The 26,035-nt window shown below is 43.1% G+C and overlaps 1 protein-coding gene across 12 annotated transcripts in view; it reads right to left on the minus strand.

Moving 5' to 3' along the window:
- The window catches only part of CSMD2 (CUB and Sushi multiple domains 2), a 495,517-nt gene that overhangs the window by 22,986 nt on the left and 446,496 nt on the right, over positions 1–26,035 (minus strand). For 11 of the 12 annotated variants that reach the window (XM_083511534.1, XM_083511540.1, XM_083511539.1 and 8 more), the window contains 6 exons: positions 20,891–21,064; positions 19,425–19,598; positions 17,997–18,170; positions 16,073–16,261; positions 6,220–6,393; positions 3,145–3,330 (listed from right to left, as the gene is read on the minus strand). In XM_083511534.1, coding sequence (XP_083367660.1) covers positions 3,145–3,330; positions 6,220–6,393; positions 16,073–16,261; positions 17,997–18,170; positions 19,425–19,598; positions 20,891–21,064 — 1,071 coding nt within the window. The remainder of the gene's footprint in view (positions 1–3,144; positions 3,331–6,219; positions 6,394–16,072; positions 16,262–17,996; positions 18,171–19,424; positions 19,599–20,890; positions 21,065–26,035) is intronic. The other variant, XM_083511538.1, reaches the window with a different exon arrangement.

The raw sequence follows: 26,035 nt of genomic DNA on the forward strand, positions 1-26,035 counted from the left end.
CTAAAAGTCTGATAGTTGTTTATTTCTTTGACATCTGATGGGAGGGCGTTCCACAGGGTGGGTGCCACTACCGAGAAGGCCCTCTACCTGGTTTTCTGTAACCTTGCTTCTTGCAGTGAGGGAACTGCCAGAAAGCCCTCAGCACTGGACCTCAGTGTCCGGGCAGAATGATGGGGGTGGAGACGCTCCTTCAGGTATACTGGGCTGAGGCCATTCAGGGCTTTAAAGGTCATAGGGGTTGATGGCAGACTGCCACAAGTCTGGGGGTTTACAATGGAATCCTAACCATGTCTATGCAGAAGCAGGGATGGATGAGAAACCCAGTTTGGTCTGCAGATGAAGGCGAACCTACCTAACCCAAGTTCCATGAAGCACAACGCGAACCAAAACACAACCATCCTTCAAAATTCATACTACTCTGAATTTTGCAATGCTGTTCCCAAGCCAAGTAATGTGAATACAACTGTTTATAAACAGGGTAAAATGTGTATTGAAAAACACTGTATTAATGAAAATAACATGCACTAATGTATTTTGTTATATAAAATTGGTTTGCCAAAATGTGTATATTAGGCTGAATAGCATACAAAACAGTGCGAGTTAGGAGTACAGGCAACGGGCAATTTAGGCGTGTCTGAATGATGTGTGATCACGTGCACACATACACACCACCAAACCCAGAAGTAGCCCCAAAATGTCATAAAGATGTCATGGAAAGGGGGGGCAGGGGGGCCAGGGCAGAGCAGGCTTAGGTGTGCTCTGCCAATGTGCATGTGGCTCTCGAATGTACCGTATTTTTCGCTCTATAACACGCACCCGACCATAACACGCACATAGTTTTTAGAGGAGGAAAATCCGTAGGCATGCCACCCGTAGGCATTCCCTCCCTAACACGCACAGACATTTCCCCTTACTTTTTAGGAGGAAAAAAGTGAGTGTTATGGTGCAAAAAATACGGTAACTTCCACTCAAAACGAGGATAGCATGTAATTCATGCTAAAATGCTGGATCTCTCTTTTTCTTACTAACAGCTGAATCTGACTTCAATGCTGCGGACAGGCCATAGCCCTCCACTGGACCTGAGGGCAGCCGGTACTTGACGCAGAAACTAGCTTCCTGGCAGGTGAGCCACTGTGGATTACTGGGAGGAAGAGAGGGAAGAGTGAGACATTGGGGAGGCTGGCATGGGGTGGAAGCACCAGGGGAAGCCCAGCTGCCACTCCTGCCAGTGCATTTGTACCTTGCCAACCTCCTTGCCTTCTCTCCCTTTGCCCCACCCCCGTTTCCAGCCCATAGGGAAAGAGGTGCTGAAGAGAGGGAGGTCATGGCCATTGTGGAGCTCTGAGTTGCTTAAAGCAGGTCAGACCCAGGAAAGTAAAGTCAGAGAGCTGGTCTAGGAGGTTTTCTTTGGGGTTGCCTGCTAACAACATCCTTCTGTGATTCACATTTGGATGTCAGCCCTTCGAATACCTTCTCCTTCCGCTCTCTTTGTCCTGAATACAAATCAGAAGAGCCTGTGAACTACACATCACTATGAATTACTTTCTGTCCCCTGATCGGTAAGCGCCTAACATTAAAGGATCTGCATTAGGGGCATAATATTCCTATTATTCATAAAGCTGTGATTAAAAAGTCTTGCCTGGGATCTGTATTCCTGCTTGCTTTTGAACTTGACAAGTTATTTATCCTGGGATTAATGTACATAACTCCTCCCTAGCTCAAGCAATTTTTTTTAAAAGAACATTTTTGATAGCACGGGGAGGAATCAAACCCTTCAGACCCCAGTATATTAATAAATGGGACACAGCGTCATTGGCTACATCAATTCAGAATAAATTTCCAACTCATTTGCAAAGTGCTCGGCTTTCTGATCAGCCAGGGAGACGCATGAGCTCGCTTGGGCCTTCTTGCGTGTCGTTTCCCTGCCTCTCTCCTGCTTTTGTGGCTTCTGCTGATTGATTTTTAAGTATTTCTATAACAGCATCTGCCTGAAAAGGTTGCCTGAGGTTTATCACACCGGATTACCTGATTTTACTTCTTCTTTTCTACATGTAACAACAGTCGACACAAAATGATTTTTTTAAAATAAAAATAAGAATCTGCATATAAATGTTTAGGAGGCTTCTAATAGGACATTTAATGTAAATTAGTCTGGTGTGAGATGGCAGTGGGGAAATGCAAAAGCCTTCTTTTGACTGAATTTCCTCCTGCCTGCCCAAACCAAGGAAAGAATTCATAGATTTCTAGAAATGACTCACTTTGTTTATGTGTTATAAATCAATCAATGCAGCATTTTTAATGACATAGGAAGAGCTTGAGGAATCAGGCCAGTGGCCCATTTAGTCCAGCATCCTCTTTGGTGGGCTGTGTCCTTATGGCCTTTTGTGATCTTTCTGGAGGCCACATGGGGGGGGGCAGTTGGGGGAGTGGAGCTGTGCTGCCCCTAATTCTTTCCCTACTGCAGCAACTAGGCTTAAACAGAATAACTGCATTTGTGGGAATGGGCCTATTTTTCTAATTGATGCCACAACTGCCAAATTGCCCCGCCCCACACAGTAATTAGGTTTCAGAGGATTTTCACCTAATCTAAAACCTAGCTGGCATTGGGGTGGTGGGCTGGGGTAGAGAGGGAAGAGTAAAGAGAAGGGGGCAAAATAGAATAGTGGGGAGAGAGAAGGCAGAAAAGAAAGGGAATGGCAGAAACATTTATCCCAAGGGCCATGAGGCCTTTGACAGAAAAGGGGCTGCACTGCCCTAGACTGCTGCTGTGCAGTGGCGTAGCGTGGGGGGGTGCAGGGGGGGCCGGCCGCACCAGGCGCAACATCTGGGGATTAGGGTTAGGGGGCGCAAATCCACGGGTTAGGGGACGCAAATTACTTGCCTTGCCCCGGGTGCTGACAACCCACGCTACGCCACTGCTGCTGTGCCCTTGGTGGGTATGAAGAGACACAGAAGCCTCTAATGGAGTTGCTTCCCTCAACATTTTTTATACTAATAGTAATAATAATAATAATAATTTATAAACTTCTTTTAATATAAAAATGTCCTGGAGGTGAACAAGGGTAAATAATTTGCTCCACCAGCAGCTCGCCCCCAAATCCTCTGTGCTTGTAGTGCTCCATGTGGCTCATTCGCTGCACTGACCTTCGCATTCTGGCTGAGTCCCACTCCAAGAACCGTTGGCTTGGCAGATTCTCTGCAGTGAACCCCGGAGGGTGTAGCCTGGCTCGCAGCTGAACCAGACGGTACTCTCCACACTTAACTCGTTACCGCCATGCCGGATGCCGTGAGAAGGTATTCCTGGGTCGCCACACAGTCCCTCGAGGCTTCCTGGCAAGAGGAAAGCAGAAGTACTGTCATTCAGGTAGTCCCTGTTTTCATTTCTCTTTCCACGCCTAGCTGATACTTGAAAGCAGAAAGTCCCGGGAGAAAGCTACCAGAGACTTCTTGGATCAGGCCAAGGCTCACCCAGGCCAGCATCTTGTTGGTACAATGAACAACCAGATGCTCGTGAGAAGTCTGAAAGCTGGAGCGGGATGCTATAGCATTTGTCCCACTTGCTATTCTCAGAAACTGGTATTCAGAGGTAGAACATAGGCTATCAATGGGTCACCTCTCTTAACTTCAGCAGGCATTGCCCACAAACTTTAAAGCCTGCTTTTGCAGCTGTGAGGGCTAGAAATCTGAACAGTAATAATATCAATAATAATATCGAACAAATGTGGAAGCCGGTATTCTGAGAGAGCTGAATTCTGTGTGCCCAAAACTGCATTTTGCAAAGTTGCCTCTGAGTTTGTAGGGTTGTAAGAAGGTGATTTCCATTTCAGCCTGTCTTCATCCCATTCCACATTGTTTCCATTCTGCCAGAGTGTGGTTTCTGCCACATACTATGTAATTCATACTGTTGCCTGCTATTTAATGTGCAGTGGTGCCCCGCAAGACGAATGCCTCGCAAGACAAAAACTCGCTAGACGAAAGGGTTTTGCGGTTTTTGAGCTGCTTCGCAAGACGAATTTCCCTATGGGCTTGCTTTGCAAGACAAAAACGTCTTGCGTTTTTTGCAAGTTTGTTTCCTTTTTCTTAACACCGTTAATACAGTTGCGACTTGACTTCGAGGAGCAACTCATAGAACGCGGTGTGGTAGCCTTTTTTGAGGTTTTTGGTGATTTTTGAAGCTTTTCCAAAACTTTTCTGACACCGTGCTTCGCAAGACGAAAAATTCGCTAGACGAAAAAACTCGCGGAATGAATTAATTTCGTCTTGCGAGGCACCACTGTAATTTATGTTATGATTTATTGAAGCTATTAATTTATACGATTATTTAACATCATTACATTCATTTCAATGTAAATAAAACATCAAAACAATGCAAAAAAGCCATTGATTACATATCAATTGTGGGCTTTAAAAAAAGGGTTGTGAGTGAATACTGATTTCTGTTCCAGTCCAGCAACAAAAACACAAATAGTGGAAACTTCCACTTCTGTTTCTGATGGAATTCTCTGATAGTCTTATATGCTCACATGGTACATACACAAGGATGGAAATGACACACCAATGGCTGAATCATCAGGTGTAAGAACACCCTTGGGTAGCTATGAGTACAATCTCAGCCAGATGTACACAGCAACAGCTGTTGCTGTTTGGGTATTTTTTCATTCGGTTAGCCAGCTCTGGTCTCCTCAAACTGAAAATGACAAGATGCTTCAAAGCCACCTGTTGTCCTCACTGACTCAGAGCTGCTGTCTTTATTGGGAATCCAGTGAAGAAAAAAGACATACCACTGAGCCAGCGAGTCATTTGCTCGCAGAGTACAGAGGTATGCAAGGAGGCCAAGGAGGCCACCTTGCGGGATTGCCTTGAGAGATGGAGATGAGCCTGTTCCTTTTGTGGCATGGCAACCATCTGTTCTTGGCTCTTTCCACCAACTAGCTCTGTGACTGGGCTACAAGCACCTCCCTAGCAGCTCTGCACTATCCGTGTCTCATGTAAACACCTAATGGGAACTTTTAAAATCTTTTGTAAAAGGACTTGTTTGCAAACAAGGAATAAAAGCATCCTCTGGTGTGGGAGCTCACAGAATCAGAAAGTGATCTGAAGGCCCACAACTCCCCAAGCTGTGCTGTGAGGCTAGGCCTTTCGCTTGCCGTTGCCAGAATAAAGATCACAGTGAGCCACAAGCAGGGAGGCTTTTCATTTATTTTTCTCTTTTTACACAAGTTGCATCTAAATCAGACTTGGCAAACCTGTGCCCCTCCGCATGTTGCTGCCTAAGGCTCGGGCTGATGGGAGGAATACGAGCTCCCAACCCATGACCCATACAAGTCCCTCCTGGAAACTCTCATTTTCTGGGAAGCATCTGAATAATCCCCCCTAGTCCCTCTTGTAACTAATCTGTATGTATGTGTAATTGCACTAACAATATATTCTACCACATGACTTCATTTACTCTCCTCCCCATTTCTCTGTGCTGACTGGGGCTGACACAAGTTGTGGTCCAAAACATCTGCAGGGCACTAGGTTGGGGAAAAACTGTATTGGAATGAACATCTCCCCTTTCATCACAATTGTCTTCACTGCATCCTACAACATGTAGGACATCCTACAACATGTTTACCAGATGCTGGGGTGGCAATGCCATGTTCTTTGTACACTGCTTAAAAGCTTCCCAGAGGCACCGGAAACCAAGCCCCAGAAGGCCTATCTGAACTGATGGCTCCCCTCCTTGTTTAGATGGACCTCTGAGTACCAGCTGCTACAGGCCAAGGGCAACACATTGCTTCTATAAGCTGGCAGGCCACTGTGGGAAATAGAATGAAAGTGAAGCACAGTTCTAAGCTAAAGGGCAATTATTTTGCTCTCACATTTGGCAAATGGCTCAGCCCACTTTCCAAAGGTCTGCTGCTCCTTGGGAAGACCCTGCCCATTCCCCCTTGCTGCTCTTTCTACTTTGAACTGCTTCACACAACACCTCTGTGCAACCACCTCATTTTTTTCCAGATGGCAGATGGATGATTTTTTTATTCTGTCAACATTCAATTTCAAAGCCATCCATCTATTTGTCTACAACCGCCCCAATTATATTTTTTTCTAAAGGCCAACTTGGATAAAAAAGCAGGACAGAAATAAACAACTGCAGTTGCTGACCTTGCGATTTAAGGAGGCAATAAATAAAACCATCATTAGCGTCAACTGTGCCATGTGGCCAAGTCTTCCCACCTGAGCAGTGAGGGAGAGACCCACTCCAGCGCCCATCAAGCTGACACATACGGGTGGAATTGCCAATCAAGCTTCTCCTTTCCAGGCAACTGTAACGCACCACAGAGCCAACTGTGTAGACTTCACCCAAGATCTGGGCGTGGGGTGGGGATCCAGGATGGCCACAGGAGACCACTGAAACAAGGCAGGAGGGGGACAAGAAGGTTTTGAGCAGACACAGCATTAGCCTTCCAGCACATTCAAAGGGCACAAACTGGAAAGCCACCTCGTCAATAGTGTTGGCAGTTTTAGTCCTAACCCAAAAGTAGTCAATTGATAGAACCATTTCTCATAAGGTAAGCCCAACCTGAGCTGACATTTCCGGTGGATTTCAATTTGTGTTTCAATGGGAAATCCATCTCATGCCTCCCTCAACATTGCCCAACACATCTTCCTAAAATGGATTGAAAACATAGACTCATAGAACTGTAGCGTTGGAAGGGACCCAAAGGGTCATCTAGTTCAACCCAGTGGAAACAGAAACTCAAAAGTCCATGCAGGCCACTTAGAAGGCCATGCCAACATCCTGAAGTTCAGTGAATATGGGAATTAAAACTGATTTGACCATAGTTCAATATACAAAGTAAGAAAAAGATGTGATGGTGTTATTAGTCCTTAAAGCCATGAGCACAAACTGAAGGTGATATATCTGCTGGTGGGCTGTGCCATTTTAGACTGCAGGTGTGTGTTTGTGTGTGTAGTAATGTATGGATACTTATTCCCTACATATGCAAAACTAGCACACCAAGAAGGCTAGCCTAGACCTTCCTCTTGATGAGTTGTTTCCATGTCTGAAGGGATGATTTTATGGATAGAACTATTCAAACCCCGACATAAAATGGCACAGTCCATCAAGAAATAATTCATACCCAGCTTCGGCTTGTATTTTCAGCTCTAGGGGTTGAATGACATTGCCATTTTTTTATTTTTAAAAAATGTGGGGTATTCAGCTCAAATGGGCTGAAGCATAGAATATGCCTGGCAAGAATATGTCTTGGAGGGGTTTCAGCTTGTCCTGTCTTAGCTCTCAGAAAAGGCTGGCTCCAAGTTTGAGGGGGCATTCTGGGAAATTAAAATGGTAGCTCACAGCCCTAGCTGCAGAGCATGGAGGGTCCACATCAGATGTGAACTCTGGTGGGTCCTGCTGGGGCAGTTGGTCCCTGGCAGCTATTCCAGGTTGCCAAGTGTTAATGCCATGACTACCCTTCAGGCTAGTCTATGCCACTGGCAACACCAGTACAAGCACCAGAAGCTATTGGGCAAAGGAAGGCAAAATGCACTGGGTGGAAATAGATTTTTATTTCTAAAAGAGAGATAATAGTATATTTCACATTAACATTCCCATCCTAAACCTACTTTCTCTGAAGAAAATCCTATTGATTTTGACAGAGTTAAACTACAAGTAAGGGTGCTTAGGGTTGCAGCTTTATTTTAATCTCCAGTTTATGATTCCCTTAGAGTTCGTACATTGAATTTCTGTATGTATGAACAAAAGATTAGAATAACTGCTTTTAAAGAAATGTAACATTTTAATCCTAACAATTTAAAATTGTATTTTTAAGTATTAGATTACAACTACTTAGTTTATTGTTGAGATAATTATTAATTAAACTTTCTCTGTTAAGCAGATTCATGAACTTTTCTAATTAGAATTTCCTTCTATTGTCTGTCCCTTGGTCTCATGTATTATATGTTTGATAAAACAATTTAAAATAGTTTGAATATGAAAAGTAACCACAGGGATTCAGCGGCTGGCAAGCTACTTGTACAGGATGGTACTTGGCACCCTTCCCTTGACCTATAATTTGAAATGGTGCAGTCAACACTAGCATCTCATTCTGGTTTAGGGAAAGCAATATGGAAATGGGGGCATCACCAGGGAGCTGAAGCCTAAGGCCTGCTTAAATGTCCCAACAAGGAAGAGATTTGGGTCTATCTTTCATCAGTCCTGGGCTAGGTGCAAGCCTGCTTCCTTTTGGTCTGGTCCCAAACTTTCCAATCACCAACATGGCGTGACAACTTACGTGCTTTGCATGCAGAAGGTCCCAGGTTCAATCCCCAGTATCTCTAGGCAAGGATGAGAAAGCTGGAGTCCCTGGAGAGCTGCTGCCTTTCCGTGCTGACAATACTGAGCTAGATGAACCAATTCTGACCCAGTATAAGTCAGCTCCCTATGTTCATACATGATTGCTTATTCTGTTTGATTGTGTGAAGTCATTTGCACTTGTCCGGTTAGATTGCTGTTCTTGAAGAAATTAACAGAGGCAGGTCCCAAGTGCTGCCTAGCCATCCTGACTCGGCCCCAGACACACTGATCAGATGCTTGGAAGCTGTGGCTGGATGGTTACGTGGGAGCCGGTTGAAGTTAAATCCTTTGAAGACAGAGGTCCTCTGGCTGGGACGGGACGATATGGGATTGAGGGGGCAACTCCCATCTCTTGCGGGGGTGCAATTAGTGCCAGCACCGTCCGTTAAGAGTTTGGGTGTAATCTTCGATACCTCCCTCTCCATGGAGGCGCAGATTGCAGCTATAACAAAGGCGGCATTTTTTCATCTCCGCCAAGCTAAGCAGTTGGCTCCTTACCTCTCTCGCCCTGACCTAGCCACTGTGATCCACGTGACGGTCACCTCCAGACTGGATTATTGTAACTCGCTCTACGTGAGGCTGCCCTTGAGACTGACCCAGAAACTCCAGCGGGTGCAGAATGCCGTGGCGAGACTCCTTACGGGGTCTTCGCTGCGGGATCACATTCATCCGGTGCTATACCAGCTGCACTGGCTCCCGGTGGAGTACAGGATCAGGTTTAAGGTGCTGGTTTTAACCTTCAAAGCCCTACACGGCCTAGGACCCTCGTATCTACGGGACCGCCTCTCCTGGTATGCCCCACAGAGGAACTTACGGTCCTCAAATAAAAACATCTTGAAGGTCCCAGGCCACAGAGAGGTTAGGCAGGCCTCAACTAGAGCCAGGGCTTTTTCGGCTGTGGCTCCAACCTGGTGGAATGCTCTGTCACAAGAGACAAGGGCCCTGCAGGACTTGACATCTTTCCGCAGGGCCTGCAAGACATAGCTGTTCCACCAGGCCTTTGGTTAGGGCACAGCCTGACTCCCTCCTTTGGCAATCTTTACAATACTTTAGTTTATGGTTGCCATCAATTTTGATTTTAATTAATTCTTATGATGTTTTTATAATGTTGCACTATTTTAGTGTTGTTAGCCGCCCTGAGCCCGGCTTCGGCTGGGGAGGGCGGGATATAAATAAAATTTATTATTATTATTATAGAATCATAGAATCATAGAGTTGGAAGAGACCACAAGGGCCATCGAGTCCAACCCCCTGCCAAGCAGGAAACACCATCAGAGCACTCCTGACATATGGTTGTCAAGCCTCTGCTTAAAGACCTCCAAAGAAGGAGACTCCACCACACTCCTGGGCAGCAAATTCCACTGTCGAACAGCTCTTACTGTCAGGAAGTTCTTCCTAATGTTTAGGTGGAATCTTCTTTCTTGTAGTTTGGATCCATTGCTCCGTGTCCGCTTCTCTGGAGCAGCAGAAAACAACCTTTCTCCCTCCTCTATGTGACATCCTTTTATATATTTGAACATGGCTATCATATCACCCCTTAACCTCCTCTTCTCCAGGCTAAACATGCCCATATTATTATTATTATTATTATTATTATTATTATTATTATTAGTCTAAAACTGCTTTTAAAAAGCCGTGCAGCATCACCATATTATCCCAGCAATTAGAGGGTGGGAGGCTGGCTATTGACAAACATCCTAACTTCTGTAAGAGTCATTGAATCTGTTCTCAAGTTGAAGGGTCCTTAACATGAAAGGAATGTTAGCCATGGAAGCGTCCCCCATCCCCTCTCCCATTTTTGATGGGTTCTAAAAATGTTATTAGCAACATCCAGATGGAATATGCAAAATGTACTTTTTAATAACAAATAAAAGATTGAACTAAAGTGTTTGCCTACATGAGCATTTTTGGTTTTGTCTTTTAAGACCCTGGCACTGAGCTGTGAGTGAGACCGTGCCAAGATTTCCAGACCAATGCTCTGACAGCCAACGCAAGAAATCACGCTGTAGCAAATAATTTAATAACTGATCCTCCAGGAATTACATCTAAGCTAAAAACCTGCTTCAGCGACAGCACTTCTAAGGATTAACAACGTACAATGTGCCAGATTTCACAAATGCATAATTCACCTTCCTGAGCAGGGTCTTTTAAAACTAGAAATTGCTGGAATGTAGCAATAATCTCTCCCTTACCACAAAAATTAGATATATTAACTCCGTTTGAAATGCCTTATATAAACATGTGGATGCCAGCCATTAACTGATGCTGTTGGAACCAACTGGTTTTAAACAGGAATTTTGCCTTACTTGTACATTTTTGTTCTTCCTGGTAGATGTGAGGCCAGTCACTACAAATGCCTCTCCCCATGACCTTAGATAGGGTCTTCCTCCAAATAAGCCTTACTCTATGCTTAAACCATGCCTGAGCAATGGAAGCCTGAAATATTCCCCAGCCTAATAGATGAGTAGAGGAATCCAAACTCCAGGGCTATGGATAGATGAGGTGGTGTTCCCCTGTTCAGATCTGCCTGGCTATGTGAATTTTCTGATAACCTGATGGGCAACAGATTTACCTGACATTCCTGTCAATCATTCTGACATAGAGAAAGCACACTGAAGCCTAAACCCCAAACCAAAAAATGCAGTAATATCTAGGGCTATTATAGTTTGAGGGGTTTTTTTTTGGGGGGGGGATCTCTCTTATTAGAGATAAATTTGTGACACAAAAAAATTGAATCTTAGCACTCTCATTGCCAAGATTCTGAGACAGAAACATGACCTGCCACTGATAAGTTACAAGCAGATAAAATACAATATGGCCCTTTTGTTTAGGTATGGAAATTGATGGTATCTTGCACTTGGCTACCACTAAAAAAAGCAGCAAATCACATTCTACAACTGCTTAAGGTGAATGGGACAGGCAATGGGTAGATTAGAAAATTAATTATCAATGCCTCATTTCAAGCACTAACTTTTCAACTGATACACTCAAAAAGGCTAAATAATTTTATCAAGCCCATTTCTAGAGAGCACAGTACAAGTCTGGGAAAAAATGGCAGATTAAACTGGCATGGATTATTTCTATGGTAATTCCGATAGCATACCATCTGCTCTTTTCTCAATCAGGTAGAGAAGCACAATTTAAGAACTGGAAAGTAAAAGGTCTCTATCCCTTTACAGGATTTCTACTCTGCTACTCAAGCACTAATAATTAAAACTACTCTTTAATAACAATCAGACAAATCGGTTACTCCTTAATCAAATTTGTTGGGGTCGTTGTTGTTTTTTACATGTGATTATGTAAAAGTCAGATGTAGGTAAAACAATCTGGATTCAAGATCAGAACAAAATATGGGAAACTCACCCACTAAAAATTGGATCCAGCTTTATTAGAGGACACATGCTGAACTTACTCTGATAGTGGTCTTGCTCACCATTTTGTCCCTGTGGTGGGACTGTTATCTGGTAAAACAGTTATGGGCTCGGGTTCACTTTGAAATGTGTACAATTTCTGTGGAATGGCTTATAGGTTGCTCTCAACTGATGGTATTAAATGTATTTGATGATGAAAATGCTAGCACATTATGAAAGGAATTTATGACTTATATGATATTAGCAGCTCACCTTGTTTTCGCAACCCAGTGTAAAATGGCTTAGGGACTCATATTGGACAGATGGGAGGAAAATCACTCATAATCTGAAATTTAGGCAGGGACCAGAATCTCTAAATTCTTTTTATATGGTATGACATTCTTTCATATCCTGCACAGCATGCACCACCTTCTCTCAACAATAACCTCTACTAGTTTGGGGGTGTTTGATACCTATAGCTGATTGCCATATGCTGTCTCTGTACCTTTTCTTTCAGATAACACCCAAGCTTGGAACAAGGCACAGGTTACTGTTGTTTTCTCCTCCCCCCTTTTCCCTGTATGTTTTTCTTTTCTTTATTGTTGCCTACTTGCTGCTATTTTTTGTTAAAAATAGAATAAAGGTTCCTTAAAAAACCAACCCTGTGACATTTTCTTACAGGTCCTACTAGAATTACCAACAATTTCTTTGGAGGTGTATCCTCAGCAGGAGAAGGCTCCCCGCTTGAGAAATGGGGAGAATATCAGGATATAAAAAATGAGTCCCTTCCAAGTGATTATTTCTCTCTTCCACAACACCATCTTCTTCTGGGTTCTTCATTCACTGTAATAGCAATTGAGCCATCACGGTGGGAGTGGAATCTCCCTAGCAGGTCTCTGAAGGCCTCGTCTACACAGCTTCCCCTCTCTCAGTTTTTCTAAGTCAGCAACCTTAAGCCTGAGGGCACAGCCTCTCTCTCTCTCTCTCTCTCTAATCTATCTTATCTATCAACACACAAAACATACATACAAGCCACTGAAAAGTGCTGGTATGAAAACATAAATAAGTACTTCCTGAATTTCCAGCTTTCTAAGTTTTTTAGGGTGTTTGTTTTTGTTTGCATTTAAGGTTTTTTTTTTAAAAAAGTGATGTTCTGGGCTGTTAGGATAGGCGAGTCTGGTTCTTTGCTACAGTAGGGAAAGGACCTTTTTGCTTTGCTGGCTTCCTCAATCTGTTGTGAAACTCCCAGAGGCATCACTTTCAAAATATGCTCAAGCTAGGGCCTCTTGTCATGATGGTAGGTCAAGACCACTACAATCAAGAGAAGGCTCTGAGGACTCCATTTCCAAACCTACAGCAGAGCCAAAGAATCCCCGGCTTCACCTCAGTCAGTATCTGAAGAATCAAGTGCAGCCACTTTAAGTACTAATGGCTCTCTGTTTGCAGGTAGCCTTAGAAGTCATGACATGCCTGCAGTGTATTCCTTCCAGGTAGCTATTGACCTTTGCTGGAGTGGCATCCTCATCTGTTGCCATTCAGTGCCTGTATCAACCCTGAAAAGTGCTTTGCTTTGTTCAAAGCTATCCATGGTTCTGCTTCTGTGCCTGAACTCTTGTTCTGCCCAGTGGTGTAGTGTGGGTTGCCAGTGCCCGAGTCTGCATGGAGGGGGCAGGTGGGAGGGAGGCACGAAATACACATGCACATTCAACTGCCTAACAGCATCCACATCACCCAGCCACAGAGGTAAGAAAAGAAGAGTCATTCTATTGTCTGGAGAGGTCACATCCTGGTTCGCATGGAGAAGCTGTTTTCAATGGAACCCAGTGAAGGAAGCATGCAGCAGTATTGAGGCAGCACTTGGTGTTGAAATTTTGCAGCTGCCCCTGTGGCCCCCACTATGCTATACCACTGGTTCTGCCTTCCCAGTCCTCCCTGTATATTTCCTCAGAACAGGGCAGGCTCGAACATGAATTTCTCCCAGCTCCTCTTGAAGCTGTCTGTGGCTCCACTCCCCTGCCTCAAAGCCTCCTCCACTTTTCCTGCTTTCTCAATGGACTTCACCCGGAACAGGATATAGCCTCTGATGAACTTCCAAGGCAATACCCCTTCCCCGGCAGTATCCCAGAATGGGATTGTGCAGTCCCTTCCCCCACCCATCAAGGCCCTGATAAAGATTGTTAGTCTTACTTATTGATTGATTGTAATCCCAACGATCACTTTAACACCCTGCATATAAAATGCCAAGCACAAACCTCCAGATTCACCTCAGAATTTTGCCTTAGGTAAAATTGCTGAGTGGTTCTACTTTCAGATCTTCTGAAATTTCCCCACTGTGTGGAGATATTCTTCATTAATTCCAGGCTTCCCAAAAGGTCATATAAGTTGCTGGTGAGAGGCAGGACTTGTCTAATAACCTGCTTTAGTGTTTTCTGCAGGTCTCAGGTATACAGTAACCTCTGAGAGGTTGCTCCAGTTTCATCAAAACTCCTTTCACTTCACTGAAATTTCTCAGATGTGTAGGAATCTTCACATTTCCCCAGAAATGTTGCTTGCTGGTTGCTTCAGTTTTACAAAGAGCAGCTGTTTAATCCCATTTGTCCAATATTTACCCATCACCCTTAAGAATACCAGTGTGGGATTCACTTATCAATTTCCCATGGTTTGCACATAGTGGCAAGGTAGCATGCTGATAACATGGGGGAAACAAAAGGTGCAAAAATGTGTGCGCGTGTGTTTAAAAAAACTGCTTAACGTGAGGAGAAGAAGGGAGAGGGAAAAATAAAACTAAAAAACCCCCCAAAACTTGTTCAAAAGGGGTGAGACTTTGGACCATCTCAGCTTTATGAAATGTAAAGCTGTTGGGCTGTCCTGGATGGTAACTTTTCTCAGGCAGTAATGATTTTCTAATTTGTTGGTGCAACCAGTGCCTGTCCTAAGATGAAAAATATTGTCTAAGCAGGGCTGCTCTTGTCTCCATTGCCCCCTGATTCTACTAGGGATGATGGTTGAGGACCTGGATTTTTGTGAATTAAATGACAAGATGTGGACCTCTTAGACAAATGTTCAAATTCGAACTTTGCTATTTTGCAGTGCTTCACTCTGTACTGAATCTGTACTGAATCTGTACTGAAAGATATTACACATTTAAGAATACGTATGGATATACTTTTTTAAAAAAAATGAGCAGAAATGGAATGGGACAGGGTTACAGGGGAAACATGTGAACATGATACAGACTGAAAAAAGACAGATTTATCCATTCCTAAATCCTATCCACTGGTCCAGTTTTTCAGGGGTTTATATGTATACATGGGTTCCATACATTAAATTTTGGAGATACTTTCAGCTTTCACCTTCTACACACCTTCTACAACTGTGTGCAACTACAGCTGATTTCAGCTCTAGTAGGCAAGAGGAGGAGGCTAAGAAGTCTCAAAAGCCTGGGCATCAAAAGTAGCCCTCTGCCCCTGCCAGGCAATCACACAGAAAAACGTAAGGTGCTAGTTGCCTTTTCTCCATCATCTGTTGCTGTTGCTATTAAGTTATGAAACACGCAAACTTCTCTAGTGCCATACAGGCATTGATTCCTGCATTCCAGGGAGCTGGACTATATGGCTCTTTGGCTCCTTTCCAATGCTACAGTTTTATGATTCTATCTCTGGTCATCATCTTCAGTGACTAATTACTCCTCGCCCTTGTAACTTACAGGAAATATTAGAGGAGATTGAAGTTCTCCCTCCCTTGGGCCTGCAAAATGACTGACACGGGTGGAGGCCAAGTAACCCTCAGAAGTGAGGGATAATGAAGAGGAATTCCACCAAGAGAAGTTGTATACGCTGCCCAAAGCTGGGGCCAAACACAAAAAAAACAAAAGGGGATGGGTAGAGAATACTAAAGGATTGCTTATCCAGAGTTTGTTGCAAACCACCTTCAACGTTCACCACTCAGTTGTGCATCTCCTTTCTTATCTCTTTACTCACCTAAACCATTTTAATGTATAGATTCTATGATGTCAGCTTCACTTTAAGAAAGGTTTAACTACTTGAAATCAAACAGCTAAATATTCCTCCGCTCACCATTCTTATTATTCATGAATCTTAATTGGATAAAATCTCAAACACTGTGTTCCAAGTAGATCCATCAGAGAAAGTTTGGTCAAAACCTTCCAATGTGCATTGCAGGCTTTGACCCAACTAAACAAATAACTCCAGTTTCCTTAGCAATATTGGGTTGGTGGCATCTACATTTCAATTGGTCAGCTATAATATGATGTGTATGTGGCAGTGGGAGATCACCATCTCAGAAAGGGGGGCGGGCATTTTCAAAACATGTACCACCATAAGGGAACTCAGCCTCTACAGGAAACTGAAGAACTTACAATGACACACTGGGAGGGGCCGATCCCAAGTGCCATCCCCCTGACAGGTAAGAACATGGGTGCCCAGCAAGTAAAATCCATGGTTGCACTGATATGAGACAGTTGTTCCAAAGCTGTATCTGTGAGGCCCACTCGGTTGCACTTGTCGGACGCTGTTTTCCAGGTGCCCAGGGTCAGTACAGTTTACAACTGCAAGCAAATCACAGAAAAAATAAATAAAAAGAAAAACAGAGGGTGTAACAAAAGGGGAAATATTCTTTTAAAACTAAAAAAGGGTGTTAAATTCTTACACAATACTTTTCCAAAATTTGGTTTCTTTTCCACAATGCATTGAAATTAATGTGGTGGTGGTTTTTGTTTTGTTTTTTGGAAAAATGTTTAATTATAATGTGATTTTTTTATCAAGTAAATACGGTCATTCACGGGGGAGAGGGCTCCCAATCCTGAAAAGAAATGGAGGGTTATAATATACATTGCCAGTGGGATTGTTCCAGGATTGGGGTCCAACCTCAACCCCAATCAAGAGAAAAGACCTTGTCAAGATGTGTGTGGGGGGGGAATATTTGACAAGGATATGGAAGGAAGGAGACAAAAGAAGGGAAGGGTGTGTGTGCCCAAGATGGGGGAAAGGCAAAAGGGTGGGAATTCGAGAAGTGAACTTTAATAAAATATATAATGCTACAAGCTGATAGAATAGCCCTGGAGGGCTGAATAACAGGAACAACACTGAGGGGCCTTGAGATAGGAAATATCTCCACTTGTGCCTGGCTGACATGACCTTTGAAAATGTGCACTCATCCCTCCTGCAATCATTTTTTTTTTACACATCCCTTTATCCAAAGACCCTCAAGGTGGCTTACAAATCAAGCTGCCAAAACAATTCAAATTTCAATGGAACAATGATATAATCAGTAGATTAAACACTGGTCAGCAATGCAAAATGCAAAAGCATCCCTCCTGATCTCTTAACCATCTGCAAAACTCACCCCCCCCCCACCTAAAAAAGAACAACTCTCAGCCCTTCCTGAAAATCACCAGGGTTGGGGGCTGTGCACCTCTTCAAGAAGTTGGTCCAGAGGGAGGATGGAAGGAAGGAAGGAAGAGATGGGCACACCATAAATATCAGATTTTTAAATAGAAAGTATAAATTATTTAAAATGTCACGAACAACTCAAGCTATTTACTGCTCAACATTCACGCAACATCATGTAAGTCATAATATGTACATTTCACAACCTGGAAGGGTAAAGCAATTTTCACCATAGTTACATACTGCATCATTTATATATTCTGTCAAAAGTCAGTATTTGCTTGGGCACTTTCAGTTGGTTTTAATATCCATTTTTAAATATACTTCACTCATTTTTGTGCTCCTGTGAGAAAAATGCACTGCATATTCTTTATGAAATACATTGATGCTTCCCAGCTTCAGATGTGAGACCTTACTCTCCTCTTTTGCACCTGCATTCTTTTGGCCTCCCTGTCCCCCTTCTCCTTTGCGTAGTCTGGGGGGACAAGACTCCAGGCCCCTGAGATACCAGGATGGTCCCCTATCACCACCCTGATCTGCTTTTTATTCCTTCTCATGAATTATATTGGTTGTCCTTTTTCTGAATCTTTTCCAAATCTAGAATAGCCTTTTGGAGGTGAGGTGAACAGCACTGTACACAGTACTCCAAATGCAGTCGCACCATAGATCTGTAAAATGGCATTTTGATATATTGGCAGTTTTATTTTCAGTTCCTTTTTCACAGCTGGGTCCACTACTGCCCCAAGTTCTTATTCCTGGTCTGTCACCACCAGTCCAGACCTCATGAGCGGATATGTGAAATTAAATGCTTTTGCCCTGACATCAATTTACACCTGTTTAACAAATGCAGACACAAAGACAGAAGACGAAAAGAAGAAGAGAAGGTTGACTTACTGCGGCAGATGGGAAGGGCATTACTCCACTGGCCATTTGCCAGGCACTGGGACTTGGATGTCCCTTCCAGGCGGTAACCAATGTTGCAGACAAACTTGGCCACATCATTCAGGTTGAATTGGTTGCCTTGTGTCAGGCCATTCGTTGGATTTCCAGGGTGACCGCAGGTTATGGCTGCCGTGAGAAAGCTGAGATGTTAGCCAGTCTGCCCTTGCTGTGTGGCTGACGTATGGGTGCTTTCGGACAGGGGACAGAATGTAACGAGGTGCTATGCGTAAACTTTTTCAAGCACAGAGGATTGCTGCAGGGGAGAGACCCCTGGAACCATCAAGGGACAAGTTCTTCCCCCTTCTTTGCCCCACCGCTGATGCTTAAGTATTTACTTTTGCTCTTTCTTAACATTTTTAAATAGGGAATGTTCTTTGCCCTTTTGGTAGGAACGGAAGGTATTTGGTTTTCTAATACTTTTGAAATGTTAAAGTTTCATTTTTTTTTAATTTTTAACATTTGCATTGTTTGTTATTTGCATTTATTCTTTGTGAGTTGCCTCGGGGGGGGGGGGATTTTTCAGCCCCAAAGTAGCATGTAAATAAACAGTAGCATAACATAACTTATCCAATGTCAGTCCTACTCAGAGTAGATTCATTTGAATTAATGAACTTGGCTTAGTTAGGTCCATTATTTTTTATGGCTCTACTCTGAGCAGCACTTGAGCAGTGACTGAGTTTAAACCAAAATTGATCTTTTAAAAAATATAACTATAAAAAGGGAAAGAAATTATTCTGCTGCCACCACTGCTGCCAGTAGGGATGCACAGATGTGCCAACTGTGGTTTCTCATTTTTCCAATCTTAAATTCAGTTTTCAATGTTTCTGCATCAGCATGCTAATTTTTTTAAAGTCCACTTGTCCAACGCCTTGGTGTCCTTTTTTGCTAACATATATGTTTTGCTACACTTCTTTTGTATGCTACAATTTTTAGGGAGCAATTTATCTTAATATATTCCTGTTTTTTCCTAATATTTCTATGGGTGTATGCATCTTTATGCACTCTTTCCCCAAATACCTGCATTCTTGTGTAGTTTTTGGGTTGGAGAAATGCAATTGCGAAATTTGGAGAGGTACACATTTCGAAAGACTTCTGCATTTTGGTTCATGTTTGAAGTGTGAATTAGGTAGGTTTACCCCACGATGGAAAGTAAACCCAAATTTCTTCCCCATCCCTACAATGGTAAACCTACCCCGCCTCACAAAATCCTGAACAGTTTTCTGCCCCTTCAAAATGCAGGTCCAGCAGGGCCCCTGCTAGTGGGCCCACTGGTTTCCTTGACAAGTTGCCCAACACTGCTGACCCTGCCTGTTGCCCCTTTCTGATGGGACATGCACTGCACCACACACAACTCTATAGTAAAGATAGCAACATACTTACGCACACAGACAGGAGTCTTTCCAGACCAGCGGTGGTCTTGCTGGCAGATCCGGACAGACATCCCAATGAGTCGGAAGCCAGGGTTGCACTGGTACACCACACTGCCCCGGTAGTTGTAGTTCTCACCATTTATTTGGCCATTGACGATGGGGCCAGGTTCGCCACAGTGACCCGCTAGGCAGAGATCAAACCGGGGGGGGGGGGGGGAATCAGCCAGAGCTACTGATTTACCCTAAGAACAGCATATGGTCCTCTGAACCTATACTTGATGTTTTTATTAATAATTTTAATATCTCTTTGTAAACTGTTTGCTTTTTTACTACAATCAAGAGGTAAAAATGTATAAATAATTGCAATCCTGGGGTATGTTTTGAAAAAGAATTTGAGCTTATTTTGCAGAGGTAGACCATAAAGTGCTAAACTAGTGTGGGTACCCAGTTGTGGTGCCTTCCAGATGTTGCTTGACTCCTGACTCCCAACTCTCATCAGTCTTATCAGTGTAGGCAGTGATCAGGGATGGTGGCAATGGGACTGCAAAATATCTAGGGGACGCTACAATGGTTACCTACCCCTAAGAGAAAAAATACTAGAGGGATAGGCACCTGCAAATCAGACGTAAGGCTGGAATTAAAAAGAATTAGAAGAATATTCTAAAACATCTGTGGCAAATGTAGGGTAGGGTATAAGTTTGTTACTTATAAGATAATGCTAGCAGTGAGAAACATAAACCATACTTTTTCTTTTCCCCAAATCAGTGTCAAATGGATTTATTTATTTATTTTTTAAAAGTCGAAACGATTTGGGGAACTTTCTCATTTTAAATTTAGATTATTTGCAGTTCCCAAACTTGTTATGTCGAACTTACTCCTGGATTGTCTTGTTTTTTAATTTTTATTATAATGGCTATTGGCTAGAAACAATAAGAATCTGACTGATATTATTAACTTATCATTAATAAATTGATGCCACTCCAAGGATAAACATCAGGTAACCCCAACATCTGGGGAGAAATTCTCAAAGCAACCGTTCTTTCACAAGAATGTTAGAAATACCCCAATCAGGTAGTCAGAAGGACTGCAGAGATTTGTGACAATTCTCTTAGTTGCTTAACTAAGATCATTCATTGGCTTTTCCCAGCAGGGAGAGATAATAAAGGAAGTTCAAGGTATGTTTCAATTTAACAAACAAATAAACGAAATACTGTAATGCAAGTAAGAAAAACCACACATATTTTCTTTTATTGTGCATGCCAATCTAGCGTTTCCGATACCAGCTGGTTAGCAATGGCAACCAGAGATTAATCAACCAATGTTTCCGTTGATTCATCTATTGGCTTGATTTAAGCTTGCAGCCTCCATTCTAAATCTACATGCCACAGAAATACAGCTTTAATGGTGTTCATCAGGACTACAAACAACGTTCAATTTAGCGGCTCAAAAGCAGCAAAACAGTACTCAAGCACCTACCTAGGCATGTCACTTCCAAACCACTCCAGAGGCCGTTTGCCATGCACTCCCGCACACGTGAGCCCACCAAGGTGTAACCAGTATTGCAGGAGAAGATGGCAGTAGCACCATAAATGGTTAGGGTCCCAATCTTGTTCCCATTGGGTGGTACAGGCAGATCTCCACAGGAGATAACTGGAGGGAGAGGAGAAACATCCTAGTGAAGGACAAAGCAACTTGGGTAGAAAGAATAAGCAATCGTCTCCTGCTAGGAATACTCTGCTCACAAAGCTGGATTAATGATCGCTTACATAATGAATTTTTTGCAGGAAGTTTCTACCATATTGAGCATTGAAAAATGCTTCACACAAGTTTTTTTAAAAAAATCTAATTAGCAAAACATTTATATTCTGCTTCTTGCAGACCAAGGCTGGCGCCACAAATGGGTTATGTGTGTGCACACAAATGTCCATGTGTCTGCATGTCTGTGGTGTGAAGCTCTTGACAGAATAGGAAAATTATCTGGTGTGGTGTGCTGTGGTCCACAATTTACACTTAATGGATTCTACACCTATGATCTCTGAAGAAGCTCGCATTGTGTTTTTACATACACAGACACAGGTAGGTAGATCAGGAAAACAAATAAAATGAGTTGCAGGTAACTGTCAATTTGCAGCAGAAGTTTAAAAGAGCCAGAGCAACCTTAGGCTTGTACACCAAAACAGAAACTGCTAGTGATGCCACCAAAACACTTAATTATAATCTTGTTCTGCCAGTCCCATCATACAGATCAAAGGTTATTTCCCTCCAAAGGTCTTCTACAGCTCAGATTACAAAATGAGACACTGCATACGCAGCTATTTTTAGTCTGTGTTTTGGAATCAATTAGTGCTCACACAGAGCTAATCAGACAATCCAAAGAGAGTCTCTCTCTGTCTCTCTCTCTCTCTCCCCCCCCCCCGCCACCCCTTAAGGCTCCATACACTGGTAGTAACCCCCAGCAATGCTCATAATGTTTAGGATTAAGGAGCAGTGCAGCATAGCTAGGAATACAAAAAAACCCAAATTAAAACTGAAGCCAATCTAATATAGCACAACCAACATTACATGCCATTTTATAACTTGTTATGTGAAAATAAATTCCCTTAGCCCTATATTTTCCTCAAAAAATACTCCACTGCTATGAAAAACTGATATCTTAGTGTTATCATAGCACTGCCATCAGCACCCTGTTTGCTCTCTGGTTATTTGGACTACAATTCCTACAATCTCCAGCCAGTTGTGCTTTTTGGTGAGAGCTTTACAGCGATGCCTCAGGTTACATACGCTTCAGGTTACAGACTCCGCTAACCCGGAAATAGTGCTTCAGGTTAAGAACTTTGCTTCAGGATGAGAACAGAAATCATGCTCTGGCGGCACGGCGGCAGCAGGAGGCCCCATTAGCTAAAGTGGTGCTTCAGGTTAAGAACAGTTTCAGGTTAAGTACGGACCTCCAGAACGAATTAAGTACTTAACCCGAGGTACCACTGTACTAGAAAACATCTAGAAGGCACCAAGTTAGTGAAGGCTGTCATAGCACAACTCCTGGCTTGCTGACCACATGAATCCATAGTGGTGATGTCCACATTTCTGCCTACTATGTAGAGAGTTCAAAAGTGGCAAAAATTTGCTACTAGATGCACATTTTCTAAACTACTGACTTGGTCCATGTGCCCATGAGATCAACAGATGACATTCTGGATCATCTAATGGTTGTAGATGCCCTGTGGACCAGAAACCAAATAAGCTTGTGGAATATTGTTGTTTCAGAGCTGAGGATTGGGGAGACAAAGGGAAGGAGGACAAAAATGTGCACACACCATCCAATTGCCAAAATCTCCACCCCCCCATCTCAGCAGTAATTATATGGAAAATTTGTTATCCAGAGTGCAAAATACTTATGACATGAATTTCCTACAAATGAGAGCATTCTCTTATCAAGAATTCTTGTATTTACAGCTTGGTAATTCTTTGAAAGCAACAAACAGATCTGTCTGGCAAAAACTTACTGAACAGTTAAGATTTGGGCACCTGTGAGTAGAGTGAGTAGAGTGAAGACCTCAAAGAAAAAGAGGCATATTCTTCAAGATCTATGCCACAGCAATTGGCAAAGGAGTGATGAACCCTGCTCACTATTAAGGATGGATGCACCTGCTAATTTTTGTTCCTTTCAGGTTCTCATTTTTCTAATCTGAAATTCAGTTCACTCACTAATTTGCTTTTTTAAAAAGTCCCCACAAAAAAACTATCAGGATTTTAGTATGCGTTTTTCATAATATACAGACTTTTGCAAAGCAATTTCTCCCCAGTATAATGCTTTCTTTTCACTAATGTGTGCACTTTAATGCATAAAGGTAAAGGTACCCCTGCCCGTACGGGCCAGTCTTGCCAGACTCTAGGGTTGTGAGCTCATCTCACTCTATAGGCCGGGAGCCAGCTCAGTCCGCAGACACTTCCGGGTCATGTGGCCAGCGTGACAAGCTGCATCTGGCAAGCCAGCGCAGCACACGGAACGCCGTTTACCTTCCCGCTGGTAAGCGGTCCCTATTTATCTACTTGCACCTGGGGGTGCTTTCGAACTGCTAGGTTGGCAGGCGCTAGGACCGAACGACGGGAGCGCACCCTGCCGTGGGGATTCGAACCGCCGACCATACGATCGGCAAGCCCTAGGCGCTGAGGTTTTACCCATAGCGCCACCCACGTCCCTACTTTAATGCATACTTTCCCCTAAATATTAAAGGGCAATGTGAATTTCCGTACACAATTTTTGGCTGGAGAACTGCACTGCAACATTTGGAGAAGTGAGAGTTTCAAAGACTAGCTGTGTTTCAGTTCACAGTTAAAATGCTGATTGAACCAAATCCTCCCCACCCCCAATTCCTACTCATTACACAAAAGCTCACCTGTCACTCAGCTATGCTTCTGTGCAGATTCTCATGGGGATTGGGATAGTAAACTGATTTTTTTATTTAAGTAGCAATTTCTACTTGACAGTTTGGTTTGGCTTCATTTATCCCACCACAAAATGGGGAAGCTAGAATAGCTATGCAGCACAGTATGTGTCCTTGGCAAAAGTGAGGAAATGTTTATATATATATGAGAAGCCTTTTTTTTTTTACGGGAGGGCAGCGGGGAGAGGGGATGACAACACTTTTCATAAATGCTGAGCTTAAAACACAACACTTTTGTCAGGGCTTACAAGACAGCTGTCACAGCTTCTGCTCTTGTTAGCTTGGTGTGAGTGACAGACTAGACCCTCTGATTTGTTTTTAAAAGCAGTGCTTATAGAAGACTGAGCTGGGGCACTTTTAGTGACCAGTTCTGTCAGCAATGAAGGCATCCCTTGCCCAAACATGGATCACTGTGAAAGGCAGGTGTGTTTGTGTATGTGTGTGTGTGTGGGGGGGAAATATCTGTCTATAAAATGAAAGTTGCTCTGAATGGTCAATGCTTGTTCTCACTTATGCAATTGCTCAGGAACTCCAGCTTGACCAACCACTCCAAAAATTATTGCTTAGAACAGGAATGGGAACTGGATCTGCCCAGCAGGCTCAATCCAGACCTCTCCCAATTCCTATGGGCTAGTTTGACATGTGGGCAGAGCATCACAATGACAGGTGAAGCATTCTCCTCTGCTCTTGTGGTTTGAAATCAAATTGTGCAGACTAATGAAAGCAGGGAGGTTGCTTTCAAACTGCACAGGCAAAGGAAGTGTTTCTCTTATGCTTCTTTTGTCTGTGTGGTTTGAAATCAAACTGCAGGGGCAAATGAAGTGGGGTTTGCAGCAACTGCTGATCAGATGCTCAGTGGCTGCTGCTTTCTTTGCCTGTATGCAATCCAACCATGCAGGCAAAGGATTTGCTGTATGTGTGAAGTAACTGTTCAGTACTGACAGCACATCTTGCTTGCCAAGGAACAACCAGGAGTGCACTTCAGGGGTCCTGATTATTCCTTTGCAGCCACCAATTTTCCTTGCCCCACCTAGGATATATCATGGAGCATCTGGGGGTGATTTGGGGGAAAATGACACTGTGGGCTGTATTAGAAACCCCTGCTATGCGTACAGGTAAATAGATACTTAAACTAATTTGCAATGCATGTTATTTACACTCTTCCAGTTTCTGAAGGTTGCTGCCCAAAGCAGCTGATATGCACTTAAGACTGCACTCCTAAGCATGTCTCCTCAGCAATAAATTCCATTGAATTTAGTGACACGTACTCCCAGGTAAGTGGGGTTAGGATGACGGTCTTTTTTCTGCTTCTTATTGTGAATTTCAAAAACCATTAGAATGCATTGCTCATTATTGTTCTTTACATATGAAAATAAATTATCCCTTGTTACCTGTAGATTTTATCTCTGTTCCTCAAAGTCCTAGCCTGTTTGTCAAAGTGGGGAGAACCATCTGAATTTGACTGCTCATTCTAAAAACTCATTTTAAAATTAAACTTCTCCTTTTCTTCTCCCCCCACCCTTCCCTGATGCCTGAGTGAGGGGAATGAGATTGTTAAACTAAGGTAGAGAGAGTGGCTACAATATTAACCTCACTTACCTGGGAGTTAGCATCACTGAATCAAAGAGGCTTATTTCTGACTAGACACGGTTAGGTTTCACGGTCATTAACTATGAAAGGGAACATGGAGGGGTGATAATTGATTTGCAGATATCTATTGATGGCTGAAAGGGAAGTAATAGTTCTGCTCTATTCTGCCTTGGCCAGACCACACATGGAATAATGTTTATGGTTCTGGGTTCTACAATTTAAGAAGGATATTGACAAGCTGGAATGTGTTCAGAGAAGGGCAACCAATATGTTCAAGGGTCTGGAAAACTAGTCTTATGAGGAATAGATGAGAGAGGAGAAATGACAGCCGTCTTCAAATATCTTAAGGGCTGTCACATGGAAAATGGAACAAGCTCTGGACAGTAGGACACAATACAACGGATTCAAGTTACAAGAAAGGAGATCCAGAAGAACTTTCTGACAGTAAAAGCTGTTTGACAGTGGAATGGGTTCCCATGGGAGGTTTTTAAGCAGAGGTTAGATGGCCATCTGTCATGGATGCTTTAGTTGAGATTCCTGCATTACAAGACATTGAACTTGATGACCCTTGGGGTCCCTTCCAACT

The sequence above is a fragment of the Podarcis liolepis genome, assembly GCF_965112155.1.
Source record: "Podarcis liolepis genome assembly, chromosome: 7".
Lineage (NCBI taxonomy): Eukaryota > Metazoa > Chordata > Lepidosauria > Squamata > Lacertidae > Podarcis > Podarcis liolepis.